Genomic DNA, 15281 nt, shown 5'->3' with positions numbered 1-15281 from the left:
AAATACATCTTGAATTTCAGACAGCTTTCTCCCAGGAGATGAAACAAATGTCTCCCTAACCAGAAACTGGCAAAATAACTAAATGCCTTCCCCTATTTGTAGTCTCTCATTATTCTTCCCTCTAGTGATGGAGGGTCCTTATCCAGTAGCACACAAATGTCTTTATACATAGTAGACGGCCATCTCTGCATGCCTTTCTTCCCCCCCCCCCCCCCCCCATCCATCCATCGTCCAGTCCCTCTCTACCTCTCTACCTCGGATGGCTGAACAGTACCCCCAGCGTCAGGGCAGAGAACACTCATAAAATAATGACTCCTCAATTTCCAAGCTTGAGTCCCCTCCTTGTAGAAAGTCACGTATCACTTCTGTTGTCCATTGTGAAATGAGCTCTCTCGTAGCATCTACGTCATCTTCTGATTCATCGGCCATAGTGTTTGATGATGCTGCAACTGATAAATAAAAGGAAAAAGACAATCAAATTTAAGTTTGTAACCTCAAGAATAACGGTAACAAAAGAACCCTTATCGCACTAGATCATGGGGAAACATTTTTGTGCTAAAGGGTGACCCCAACAAGGTGACCTTGCCATCAGCTGAACGAAATATCGGTCTGCCAAATGTTCATATTTTCGGGAAAAAATAGGTGCTCTAACCGACCCCCCCCCCCCCCTCTCATTCACCGGCTGGCTGAGTCGATGTGAAATTTTCGGCACGATTTTCAAATTTTAACCCCCCCCCCCCTCGAAAAAATCCTTCATACGCCCCCGTCATGTAGATCCTCAAGTAGAGCTCATCAATACATAGACTATTATATTCAGATCAAGATCGACAAATCTATCGTTTTCATGGCCTCTTTTACTTGTTTACATTTACTAGATATTGCCATCACTATCTAACTGTCAGCCATTCTAGTAGATCCTATTCCAATATCAATTATGTATAGTCTATAGGATCTAGACCTATTCATATTTCCTGAGACATAAGTCTCATTTTACTGTAAATTTGGTTAACTTCGTTAACCTAAAACACAAGGCAATCAGTCTACTTAAAATGCACACACATTTAAACATACGGGACTAGATCTAGGCCTACATTTACTAAAGTTGGACCCCGGCCCACTCTCATTACGTCGTATTATCAGCTTTATTCGTCATAAAAATGAATAAACACAAACTTTGGTTTCTTACCGTACAAATGATACTGGAGTGCAAGAAAATCACTGCAGAATAGCGGATTATGTACAAGATTAAGATGTTGCTTCGATAAGAATCCCGTTGTTTGCAACGGGACAGCTGATCACGGCGAAAGTAAAAATGTCCCGGCATGCTTTGCGATGAAACAACCGTGAATGTATGTATTCTCGACGGCTTTTTTTTTTTTTTATTCTCGACTGCTTTTTTTTTTTTCTCGACTGCTTTTTTTTTTTTCTCGACTGCTTTTTTTTTTTCTCGACTGCTTTTTTTTTTTTTCTCGACTGCTTTTTTTTTTTCTCGACTGCTTTTTTTTTTTTTTCTCGACTGCTTTTTTTTTTTTCTCGACTGCTTTTTTTTTCTTTCTCGACTGCTTTTTTTTTTTTCTCGACTGCTTTTTTTTTTTCTTGTCTGCTTTTTTGGAAACTCGATTGCTTTTTTGTAAACTCGACTGCTTTTTTGTCAACTCGTTTGCTTTTTTGTAAACTCGATTGCTTTTTTTGTTAACTCGATTGCTTTTTTGTAAACTCGATTGCTTTTTTGTAAAGTCGACTGCTTTTTTGTAAACTCGACCAATTATGACGGCTGTGGCGTGCCATACAAAACAAACCGACTTTGCCAGCTTCAGTAGCAGCTAGAGTCCATGAAAAGGCAACCTTACCCTGAAAAGGCTACCGCGTCCGTGAGATCAATAGGTGGAAAAAGTGGTTCAAATTGGTGTACTTATGAACGGTTTTATTTGTTTTCAAATCTAGCTGTGGAGAAGGAAGCCTTTATTGTAAAATCTATTATCTTGCTGTCATCTTTCTAGCAGAGAGGATTAGAGTGGCTGTCCGTGGCACTGCTGTATATACCATTACGAGTGTACCCTTTGACAAGTGCCTCTTTTTAGGTTGGTCAGCTGGGTGATGCTCGAAAGCCTAAACCAGGGCCCAAAACACCACAGCTGTCAGTGTCAAGTTGTGTTGCGTACACGTACCCCTGGATTTCCAGTGAGTCAATATTTATTTGTCTGTGGTCGTGAGATCACTCTATAGTGCGTTGTGTTGGTTGTGATCTTTTTCAGAACGCGAACATTGTCCAATCGTTGCCAGTTCGTATAGGTCCATGGTCGTGGACACTCGACGTCGTTACACCAACATCATTTAGACCCACACCATTCTAACGTTCGGATCAGTCGTCGATCGGTATATTCGCCTTTCCTCGATCGTCGAACTCGAAATTAGTCCTGGACATTGACGTCGTTTCATCGCACAGCTTCATCGACCCCATTCTCCACTCGCCTCTGTCGTCTCTGAGTGAATTTGCCTTTATTTTCGAGCGTCGTAGTCGTTGACCACGGGCACCATGTCGTCGGCGAGATCGGATATGACCTTCTCGGCTGCCGACTATGTCATCTTCTCTGGCATGCTCCTCATCTCCGCCGGCATCGGGGTCTACCACGCTTGCACCGGGGGTCGACAGCGGACGACCAGGGAGTTCCTGATGGCCGACCGCGACATGAACCCCATCCCCGTCGCCTTCTCGCTCGTCGCCAGTTTCATCTCCGCAATCACCTTTCTGGGGACTCCGGCGGAGAACTACGTTTATGGCTGCATGTACTGGATGTTCGCCTTCGCCTACATCGGGGTCGGGCTCGCCACGGCTTTCCTTTATATGCCCATGTTCTATAGGCTCAATCTTACCAGTGCAAATGAGGTACACGAAAGTTCATTATTATAAAATTATAAATTGTTATTTATTTTTGTTTATTTATCATTAATTTCATTTTTTTTTTAGTTAATGCCATGCTCATCCATGGTGGGAGGGTGAAAAAACGAATGTAGACAGTGATGACGTTTATTTCGCCGGTAAATAACCTTGGCATTTGCCGGTATAACCTTGGCATTTGCCGGTATAACCTTTACATTTGCCGGTAAATAACCTTACCTTTGCCAAGTTGACGTTTTGCCAACATTATAATGTCCATTCTAAGTTATTTCAATTCCCTTTGCTGCTGCCTCTTAGTCTTACCCCCCCCCCCCCCCCCCCCCCCCCATTCCTCTTCAAGTTCATGGTTAACACCTCGCCGATTGTCCTTTCGCCCTATGACTCTCGACGATCCTTACAAATCGATGCCACCGCCTTTTTCCTCCCCTCCTTTACAAATGCAAGGATATTGATTAATAATGCCCTTACCCCCGACCCCCTGTTATTATGAATGTAGATTCAGATGGATGTACATTTCTATTGATGAGTCGTCCATTCATTACCCCCCCCCCCCTCCCCTCCCCTCTCCCTCTCCGCATGCAATCTCTAAGCCCAAAAGGTCTCATAATTATTGCCTTATCCTGTAATTCATGTCAGTAATCAGTGGGCTATTGTTTCAATAATGTATTTTATAGCTTCTATTCGCTTCACTTGACTTCCAGGATGTACATGTACTGTGCAATGTACCATTTTCAAGTACAAATTCAATCATGTCTACCCGCATGTCTCCCACATTTTCTGGTCGGTTTTTATTTTTATTTTTTCTCCGTCAGCATTTTTGTTCCTCATTCACTCCTTGATGTCCCCACCATTACCCTTGACCTGGTTCACCCATAGCACGTGCTTCTATTAGCTTCATGGCTTTGCCAACATAGTGCTTGGTAAATCTTTACTACGAAGTCTCAAGGAGCTACTTAAAGGCATCGTTTAACCGATGTTAAATCTTAGATGCATGGCCCTACGTGTTATCAGTGTCTGTGATATGGTGTTGAAGCCCTAAACAAATTGCGCTTCAAAATGATCAAGAGGTGCCTTAAAAAAGTAAACATCTTAGAGTGACCGGTTTTACCATATTGATTTTCCCCAATAGACTGTAGTGTTATAAAAACCGTTATGAAAACGGTTTTTGAAATTTTGATTTCCAATCGTAACTATCTTATATTTCTGCCCCCCCCCCCCATCTTTATGATTGTCTTGCTCTGTCTGGACGAAAGACCGGCTGATTGTCATAGAAACGGATTTAAGTCTTTTGTCAATTATGTGTTGCTACGGCAGGTAATCATTAAAATTATGGAAATGCAAGCATTACTTTAAACAAACAAAACTTTGTTAATCCTAGTTCATTTTTTTCTGATCGAAGTGTCATATGGCAGGGCAGAAAATGAGCTTTCTAGAAATGTGATTTTCCCTTTATAATTCAGATACCGTCCGCCAAATGACTTTTTGGAACCTTTTCTTCAAATTGATTTAAATCACTGATGCGTAAAATATGCATCATGTGAGTTGGATCAAGTGAAAGAGGAGGATCTACGCTTCACAAATATGTGTCATTTTGAAATTATAATTGAGATTAAGTTATGATAATACATCGATAATTCTCGGTTTCATTTTTTCTGGGACGCACTGTATAGTTGTACGAATATTGACCTGTTTAGCCCGCCATAGGCGGTGTGATTGAGGTATCATTTTATTGAAAGATTGGATGGTATAAATTGATGTCAATATTTTTTCGGAAGATGATGCTTGGATGCACTTGTAAAGCAGTGACTTTTTATTCACTTTTGACAAACACCAAATTAACCTCGCCGTCAGTTTAATCACCTCCATTTTCGACTTCGAAACTATCTGAGCTTTTTTTAAATTTGTGTAGGAGGTACCTAGAGTTCGACAGACGGCCCCGACCCCCCCCCCCCACACAAAAAGGGGGGGGGGAGAGAAGGGGTGAGCTAGAATATAGAGACGGCCACACTGAATACTCAACTAAATTTCATATAGATCTGGGCCCTGTTTCACAAAACTTGATTTCAATAACAAGTTACAAGCTACTGTTATAACTTCTGAAATCAAGGCATCTGATTGGCTGAGAGCGAATTTATCGTAGAAATTAAGCATTTGTTATAGATAAAAAGTGATATGAAACGGGCCCCTGGGCCGATAAATACTTGCTTCCTATGTAAGCTGATGTAGAGAAAGCAGGGAAACTAATTGATAAGAATTATATCACATGTATAATGATGATGACATTCCCTCACCGTTCAGCAATATTCAAGCCTATATTGCCCATTTTGGAGTTATGAATTCACTATGGTTGACCCTCAAAGGTACAAAACTATGTCCCATTTGCGGGCCCTCAAAAAATGAAAAGATTAAATTCTAACGGAATCTGAAAGATAATACGAATTTAGAACTTCCCTGAAATGAAAGGGCTTGAAAATGTCTTTAAGCGGGAAAATAACGACCATTAGTTGTCGAATCTACTTTAGTGATTGCAATCCTTTTAAGTAATAGTCTGATTTTCAGTCTAGAAAGTAAACGGGTTTCCTTACATAATCTGAATATTAGGAAACTGCTAACGTTTATATTTTACAGATAGGACATACGTGACGTGTTCATAACTCCTGCAAAGTTCTACAAAATTTGATGTGGGATTTGAAATGGGACTTAGTACCTTTAATTTCCTTTAAAATACTTTTGTAGTCTTCGGTTTAGATACAAAAGAAAAGGAAACTGGCTAGGAAAAAGAAAAGAGATACCACACAAAACCACGAGCCGCCTCCGCACATGGTGTTCAGAAATTAACTTCCGCTATCATAATGTTAATGAATTTTTCTTTACTTATTTGTGGTAATGTCTTTCTTCAGCGTTGTGTGGTTTTTCAATGTTCACAATCATTTTGTCCATGAATTCATGAGAAAGCTGACTATGGCTGCCATATGTTCTTCCCGTTCTCTATCCCTTGTTAAACACTCATGTGTCATTCATTTGTTCAGTATCCGATGCCTATTACCTTGTGCACGCAACTAGGCGAATGTTTTTTAAAGGCATTGTTTAGATAAAGGTGAGTTCTGATAAAAAAGAAAGAAAAAGAATTCTCACAGAATCAAACGAAACTTACACTGAATGTTCAAGATTACAAATAAATGTCATTTGCCAAACAATTTTGGTAAAAAAATGTATACTGGCTGAGTAATGAGCATAGAACGATTAGGAAATCAAGGTTAGAAGCCCCAACACCATTTGTGTAGTCCCATATACATCTTTCCGTGTACAGTGCTTGTTACTTTACCAAGACTGGGCCAGATTTATTATGATCTTGATGACTCCAGAACCTTGTAGTACACACCAATACTTACATGCTGCATGATCAACTTTTTTCTGATCCATTCCACACCTTTTCTTTCACAATGCAATCTGCAGAACTCACCTTTATTTTTAACAATGTTTTCAGTTTTACAAATCTGAGAAGCATGGCCCTACGTGTTATCAGTGTTTGTGATATAGTGTAATATTGAATCCCTAACAAATTTGTGCTTCAAAATGATCACGAAGTGCCTGAAAAAAAGGTAAGCATCTTTGAGTGACCGATTTTTAGCATACTCATTTCCCCAATAGCCTGTAGTGTTATAAAAAACGTTGGGAAAACGGTTTTTGACATTTCGAATTCCAATCATATATATCTTGATAATCAGACAGGCGATCGGCTTGTAAAAGTCATGGGGTTCCTGACTGACCTAAAGGTTTATAAGTATCATTGCATCATGAGCTAAATCCAGGAATTTTGTTTAGAATCTGAGGCAAAGGTACCCAATCCCTTCAAAAGAAGATATCAACATTTTAAAAGGGAAACCAATTCGGACAAAATTTTGTCGAATTTTAGTGGTTGGTGTTGAGATTGATTTTTTCCCCGTCATTTAATTCGGTCTCGAAATAGATTCAGTTTCAATTATAGCGAGCGTACAAAATATTCATGTATAGGCCTTCAAATAATGCGTTATAATAAAAAATAAATAAAAAGAGGATTTAACCAGGTAGTCACATCAGTGCTGTTCATGCGGACCTGTTATTATTGATTACCCAAGCATGGTCGGGTACCCATTACAGGGCCATTGTGGGCAGTACACACTTTGTTCAAGGATAATCCCTTTAAGATTAGTACAGAAGATAGAACTCGAGGTCACTGTTAAAAACTGTGAACAAATATTCAAGGCTAGATATTGAAAAATACTTTTTGTGTAGCTGTGGAACGGTCTTCCAGAATCATGGCAGCTGGGTCGGTGAACTCGTTTAAGAATAGACTTGATAATCAGTTAGTCACAAACAACAACAACAACAACAACAACAACATATGGTCAAATAATCCACGCCTTCTGTATGAGCCGGTCTAGGTGTTGTCTGTTGTCTCATGTTAGCAAACAATCTCCTCCAATCACAAATAGCAGTAACCATGGAAAAATAATGGATCGATGAACAGGCCAAAACCTACGACATCGTGTATTAAAGCATGGACCTGCTAAGAAGGTCCATGATTAAAGTAAAGTAAGTAAGTATAGTAAGGATGATAGTCAGTAGCCTTTATTATAAGATAATGACGTAGATCCTAATCAAATGATTGGTTGAAAACGTACACGTGACCGGGCATTTATTTTGCCTAACGCGTAATAATGACCGGTCATGAGCGATCATGTTTTTGCGATCGCAATCATTGAGATTTATCGTTTTACTTTTACTCACGAAAATGGCTGCCGCGGAATTTAAAAGGCATAGTATCTACGCCTAGATCAGTCATCGATGTGGACCTAGAAGTAGTGATGTACGGACTTTGACTGAGATGAGGGTGATTTATCAAATAACAAGGATCCACGTCATAATTTTATAAAACAAATAATACACAGCATTTTGTTCAAGCATTAGTAAAATTACCCACACTCGGTACCTTTGAAACGGTCCAAACACACTCGGCTATCGCCTTGGGCGTGTTAGACTGTTCCAAAGGTACCTTGTGTGGGTAATTCTTACTATAATGCCCTCACTGCAGTGCATTATTTGTATACCAATATACCACGGTGATTCTCTCATGACACTCTTATCACTTTGTGACAAACTTATATCAAAGACAGTACATGTCGGTATGATAGGTCCCTGATTATATTGACTAACATTTTATTACGAATGACTGACGAATAACATTAAATGAGTGTCAGATAATTAATCTAAAAGTAAACATAGGCTCATATCCCACTGAGAATGAGGGACGGGAGTATTATTAAAGTTAAGCCTCGGTCACAAATTCCATTACGAACATCTACGAACGCCGTACGAACGCCGTACGAACGATTTTTAGACAATGAAAATTCGGGAACAACCCGTCCAATGTACAATTTTATAGACATTACAGGTGCAATTGTCATATCCAAAGGCAATCAAACCCCAATGGAGGTAATAATAGTAGGCTAATTCCTGCTTGTTTCGCAGTTTTACATGTATTTACAGGTAACATTAGTTACGTCATTATATTGCAGTTATCAATCCCCACAAATAGTTATCTACGTCTCTATATAGCTGCATTTGAGATGACGTGTTATTGGTATCAGCGTTATCTGCTCGACCAGACTATTTGCGAAACAAATACAACTTCAAGATGTCTGTATTACTAAAGCTCTTGCTATCTTTTTAGCTTCGGCCTTAAATAATTTTGTCGATGCATGCTTCTTTGTCTGTTCGATTTATTGGTTGGTTTGTTTGTATGTGTGTCTGTTTCTTTCTTTCTTTATTTTGTTTGTTTAATTTTCCTCGCACAATTCTTAGTTTTTGATAGTGATACACTGACTTGTATTACCCCTCCTCAATTGGCTTCCCTACTTTAGGAAAAAATGGCTTGAGAAACAGAAACTGATTCGAGGTCATGCGTCGAACACGTCATTTTAAAGCCCACGATATGCCCGCTCTCAATTTCGACGAATAATGCTTTGATTTTTGATGATCAATTCCAATCTTCTGCGAAACGAGGACGAAATTTCATAGAATTGGACCCGCTCCCTAATACTTCCATACTTCAATTTGGCATCCATATGAAAATGAGATTTATTGAGAGGTCATCCTCCCACTTACTGTGATGTATCTCAGGAGACAAAAAAAAAAGGACATTTTTAAAAGGACTTTTTTTATGAGAGAGATTTGGGGACAGTGCCAATGATTCTTTGGAATCAAGTTAAATGCACTTCTGTCGTATCCGTATTTACCACGCTCCTTGCGATGACTGTGTGGTTCAGTGTTTTGGTTTTCCTTTGTATCGCCTACGTTTGTTTGTACTACCAGGCACCACCCGGCAGGGTTTGAATTGATTGTTCCTTTCGCTAGACAACGATCAATATTAACCTTTCCCTTCTTTTTCTTTCTAACAAGAATGGTTCTTGATTGACTACTGTATGAACAGTCATAGGCTTTCCTCGACCTTCGCGTGACATATCAACTACCAATTTAACATAATATGATTTGTATGCAGCCCTGCACATCAGGACATCACCCGACCTTTAGGCTTTATCCATGTTGTATCAATGCACATATTCATGGACCCCCTAGTCCCTGCCTATGGAAATCAACTTCTGCTGCCATGGTGATAGTTTCACCCCTTAAAGGGAAATCCTACCTTAATAGAATATTAATCTAATAGAAAACCAAAGAGATACTCTATGAGAAAACAGAATAATCAGAGAATCACACAGGTGAAAGTTTGAACGAAATCTGAAACAAGATGAGAATTTTAAAAATTTGTAATGGTTTGAGGGATTTTAAATTGCCTCAATCGGTAATGTCACTGTTACGTAGTCGTGACAACTTTCCCATTTGCTTCAACAAACACAATCAATAAATACAGTTTTTTTTCTTCATATAATGTAAACCTTTAGAGTGTCTTTTCTTTTTAGAGGACTTGTAATAATATGACCTGTAATAATATGACCTGTATTATATGTCGGGCCGTGCTCGAAGGGAGAACGCGCTTAGGTCAGGATAGAAAAACAGAAATTGATGGTATTTTTTTACAGGACAAACGGGATAGTCTGTAGTCCGTCTATATATCATAATTCACTGATCAAATTGCCGATTTGAGATTTTATCATCATTATAGGTCGGATTTAATTCAAATTTTCGCCCTTTTGTTTCTCTCATAATTTATTTCTGCTTTCGTATATATTAACTTCTCAGTACAAAGATAGGATTGCCCTTTAAGAGGAAAAGTGAATGAATATTGAGTTAATGAATGAATAAACGAATGAGTGAATGGATGAATGAATGATTGAGTGAATGTCTCAATGAATGAATGAATGATTGAGTGAATGTCTCAATGAATGAATGAATGATTGAGTGAATGTCTCAATGAATGAATGAATGAGTAAATTAATGTACATGTATGAATCAATAAATCAGTGAGTGAATGAATAAATGAGTGAATGTCTGAAAGAATTAATGAGTGATTCTCTGAATGAATAAATGAATGAACAAGTGATATGTCAGAAAGATTGAATAAGTGAATGTTTGAATGAATGAGTGAGTGAATGTCTGATTGAATGAACGAGTTAATGGCTGAATGAATGAATGAATGAGTAAATTTCTTAATTTAATAATTAGTGAAATAATGAATTAATGCCTATCTGCGCTTGTTCGGCCAGAAGGGACTAGACCTCCCTGTGTGGTCACTGGCAGGTGGTTATCTCATAACATCATCTCTCATTTAACATAAGAAAAAGGGGACCATAGGGGATCAACGGGTAACGCGTAGGCATTGGGCCGTATGCATAAAAAGTAGCAATTGCTTGTGCTAGCCTTTTACTTGAATCCGTATGCATAAACATAAGCAATTGCTTGCAAGCAAATGCTTTTGCTAGCAAGCACAAGCAATTGCTTGATGTCCGCAAGCAATTGCTTAAAGATCAAGCAATTGCTTAAAAACGTATGCATAAAACGAACCTTTTGCTTGTTCTTATAAGCAATTGCTTACGTTTTTTCAAGCTCCGTCATAGCAGCTTGAGCTCTTGCTTAATCGGGACGTTCGCGGTTAAGCATCATGTTTATGCTCGTTAGAGAAAAACCAAAGTTGTACAGGAGTAGAATAAATCGAGAAGAAATTGCTCCCGAGACCTATCGGAAACTATTCCGTTTCGACAAAGAGAACGTTGAGTGGTTAGCACACAGGTTCATACCTGAACATGATGAAAAACGGGGAGGATGTCTGACAACGGTGGAGAGCATGTTATACTGCCATGTCAGGAAAGGCTACCCCACACGCATTACATTTGAATACACTACTAGTATGCGAAACCCGCCTTTGTTCTCCCATGAATGATGTTCGCACCGGCGTGACGTCGCTATTGTTGAGATCGTAAGCAATTGCTTGCTGGAGGCAAGCAAAAGGTTTGAGCACAAGCAAAATGTTATGCATACGGATTTAAGCAGTTGCTTGAGCTTGATCTTTTGCTTGACAAGCAATTGCTTGTGCTTGAAGCAATTGCTTGCAAGCAATTGCTACTTTTTATGCATACGGCCCATTGTCGGATATATCGAGGGCCCAAGTATATAGCTACAAGTAGTGCAGTCCCGCTTTTTAACATGGCGGACAAAGAAAGGGGACAAAACAAAACTGTGTAGAACAGGTGTCACATGCATATTCACCTGTTCTACACAGTTTTACATAATAGCAGTGAAGGGATGTTCCTTTTAAGTTCTTGGTCTACCTTAGCAATTGTTGAGGGTAGAGTGAGGAACTGAATATTTTGTCCTCTGTCTTTGTCCGTCATGTTCATAGTGTTAATGAAGTAGTGAATATTTGAATGAGTGAATGTCTGAATGAATGAATAATTTCATAAATGAACAAGGGATGTGTCTGAATAAACGAACGAACGAACAAAGACACTATCAGGAAGCAAGGGTCTTTAAACTACATGCACGTACCATCCCAGCATGATCAGGATCGTGATGAAGTTAAATTGTTTGCCAGATTTCATGCACGAACAGCGTCCCATAAAGTTTGCATGAAGTATGATCAGTATCGAAGAGGATGGCAATTTAAATTGCATTGCAATACGAATTGTATTACAGTAGTGTCTATCTCCATGGTTGCTGGCCAAAAAGCCACAGAATCGTCATTTCAAATCGTTTGATCTTGATTCTCGGTCATTGTAATTGTGTGGCTTTATGCCCCATTTAATTTGAGACAACGGGGTTTTTTTAACAAAGAATATGGGTTAATTTCCAGTCTAGCAACGTGACGACTTTTTGTCTCCAATTAGGACAAAATAAAAAAGAAGATTAAGGAAAAATCAGAATGAACTGTGGTGTGTACTGTGCACTATCATGATCCCGGTAGGATGCGAACGTTAATGTGTTTAGATGAGCAAATGTGCGCTTGTAAAATGTAAAATGTAAAATGTAAAATGGCGACTGGTTGGAATGCTCACCAGAGAGTGAAGGATGTGCGGGTAAGCCTGAATCCGATGACATGGGTAATAATATATCTGTAAAGCGCTTATAGACACATCGTTGCATCGATATATTGGGCGCTATATAAAAGCGGGATATTATTATTATTATTAGTAGTAGTAGTAGTATTATGATGAACATCCATCCCCTCTCCTCCCTCCGTACTCCCCGCACCCATCGTGCGAAGGTTTGTGAGCCCAACGTTCTTTACTGTTCCAGCGAACTTACATTTTGTAGGTTTTAGAAGAAAAACAAAAACATGTAACCAAGTTCGTGAAGTTCAAGTGCATTTTGTCACACAAATATTATAAATTTACATATGTTTTATGATTGGGATTATTCTAGCCATTTGCAGCTCATCCGCTGTTTTTGAGTTGGGGTCACCCCAGAAGACCGGTCATCGGTTGTCAGTCTCGCCGGTCGGTCTAGCCGGCCCTCAAAATTGTTAAAAAGCTGTCGGAATGCCAACGGACTCATGGGCTGTCGGTCTTTTGGTTTCGTAATCTGTCGGTCTTTCGGTCTCGTAAACTGTCGGTCTCTTGGTCTCGTAAACTGTCGGCCTCTTGGTCTCGTAAACTTTCGGTCTCTTGGTCTCGTAAACTGTCGGTCTCATAAACTGCTGGTCTCTTGGTCTCGTTGATTGTCGACCTCGTGGCCTGTCGGTCTCATCAAGGAGCTTCCTTCGTCTCATGGGTTGTAGGTCTAATTGGCTGACGGTCTCCAATTTTTTTTTCTTCTGTTTTGTTGTCATGGCTCTCATGATTTATCCTCCAAAAGATTGACTGTTATCCAGGAAAAATAACACACCTGTAAATAAGGTTTTGGACAGCTGCATGCGTTTTGGCCCGTTCTATAATCTTATTTTCTGAGGTAAAAGGTGACCTCGACCCATCATCCGTAATTTAGTTATTTTGATGCATGGAAGAGATCAAGTAAATATCATATCAAGGTTCAACGAATCAGCAATGACAACATCCAAATCTAATAATGAGAATTAAAAACTCGGCTGACCAACAGCTGTCTGTTTATTAGTAATTCTTGTTCACATCATTTCTAGTTCGTTATGGCGGTACTCGCTATAACAAGGTTCCACTTTATTGCCTTGGCCCTCGAAGTCGAACCTCTCCTAACGACTAGAATACGATCGGACCCATAAGAATAATACCTCTTTTGTATTGTGATCTGTTTCCATCATGACCTTGTGTCACGTTCTTCACCAAGATGAAACATAGGAAACCATTAAACCAATCATTGACCAAAATCCTTATTCAAGTTTTCCCACGTTTCCCATCCCATTCATCGTGGCTTTCCACTTCCGAGGTACGAAATCATTGACTAGAATAGCAGATTGTACTTCCGGATTAGGTCACGTAAGGTCTTGATTTTTGGCGTGGGTTTAGACAATTGGAGGGCTCGCGTCTTCAAGTTAAAGTTTAAGAATACACAGTTGTATTATTACTTAAATTCGACCAAGGACCGAGGCGAAGGGAAGCGAGGAACAGATTAGAAGCCACAGTTTTATTGTTTTTGTGTGTTTGGTGTTGTTTGATTATGTTTGTATTATCTATTATTTATGTAATTATTTATTTGTTCATTTATTTATCTAACTGTTCATTTTTTTTTATTCATCGATTTATTCATTTTATTTGTTTATTCATTTATTTGTTTATTAACTTATTTATTTATATATGTGAGTACGTAAAGGGCATATGTAAACGTTGACCTACATAAGGGAGGGTGTCTTTACGTATGCATGTATGAATTATAATGTATTTATGAACAACACGCTCACACCACGCAAGCGCATTTCATAATTTAATCGGAATAAACCAAGTTTCAAACGTGATAAGTCAAGTTATACAATTAAATCAGTTTTCGCTACCCTTATCTAGAAAAAAATACATTTAATGGTGAAAAATGTTGTGCGTTTTGCTGACCACGATGCATTCTTTAATGTAAGACATCAAACGATAGATCAGAGGCTAAACTTAGTAAAGAAATATATGACTCTTCGTCGTTATATATTGTAAATCATTTTCATCCGTCTGTCATTGTGTTTATTGTTACGACAAGTGAGTTGTCAGATTTGATATAGCTTGCACCTATAGTTGATTTTGACAATGATTTATCTTCTTGTTTTTTCTTTTCTTATAGTACTTGGAGAGACGGTTTAACAAGGTTGTGAGAATATGTGGGATGCTAACGTTCGTGCTTCAGACGGTAAGATTTCTTTTTGTTTCTGGTGATTTACGAACACCGTAGTCTATTCTCTTATCATTTGTATTATCCAGCATCTTCAGTTGGAGAGGGTTGCGGGGGGGGGGGGGGGGGGGGGGGGGGGGGGGGGGGGGGGCAAGGGACCGATCTCTGTTGAGCGAGAATGGGTGAGTGAGACAGTGAGTGACTGGATGAGAGATAATATAAGGTTGGATGGATACATGTAGAGAGAGAGAAAGAGAGAGAGAGAGAGAGAGAGAGAGAAAGAAAGAGAGAGAAAGAAGGGGGAGGGGGTGAATAATAATAATAAGAAGAAGAAGATCAACATTTTAGAAACGCCGGCGGACCCTCCTCCTCCTCCCCCGCCTTCTAAATAAAGTAAGAGGAATCTCGCTACTCTGTAGGTTGCCTTCAAATATAAAGATCAGTCCACGAGTCTTAGCATAGACCTATTAGATTGTCAATATTGAAAGACCAATTATAGAACTAATTAGCTTTGCACTTGATATCGTTCACCTGAATGTTCGCATTAATGTTCAGGGGTCAAAATTTGGCCAACACCCAGTGGCGTGTCCAGAAATTGTTACCATGAGGGTGGGGGAGGGGGCGGAATGTTCAGAGTTCAAACACGTCCCGCTTGCATTTTAATTGA

General features: G+C 39.3%; 1 protein-coding gene across 1 annotated transcript in view; it reads left to right on the top strand.

Moving 5' to 3' along the window:
- Positions 1 to 1795: 1795 nt before the first annotated feature.
- LOC584046 (sodium-coupled monocarboxylate transporter 1) overlaps positions 1796 to 15281 on the top strand; it is a 34900-nt gene continuing 21414 nt past the window's right edge. The window contains exons 1-2 of the mRNA XM_030982904.1: positions 1796 to 2887; positions 14567 to 14632. Coding sequence (XP_030838764.1) covers positions 2537 to 2887; positions 14567 to 14632 — 417 coding nt within the window. The 5' untranslated portion in view covers positions 1796 to 2536. The remainder of the gene's footprint in view (positions 2888 to 14566; positions 14633 to 15281) is intronic.

The sequence above is a fragment of the Strongylocentrotus purpuratus genome, unplaced genomic scaffold, assembly GCF_000002235.5.
Source record: "Strongylocentrotus purpuratus isolate Spur 01 unplaced genomic scaffold, Spur_5.0 spur5_scaffold_13, whole genome shotgun sequence".
Lineage (NCBI taxonomy): Eukaryota > Metazoa > Echinodermata > Echinoidea > Camarodonta > Strongylocentrotidae > Strongylocentrotus > Strongylocentrotus purpuratus.
Note: the sequence above shows the minus strand (reverse complement) of the source record. Positions and strands in the feature narration are given on the sequence as shown.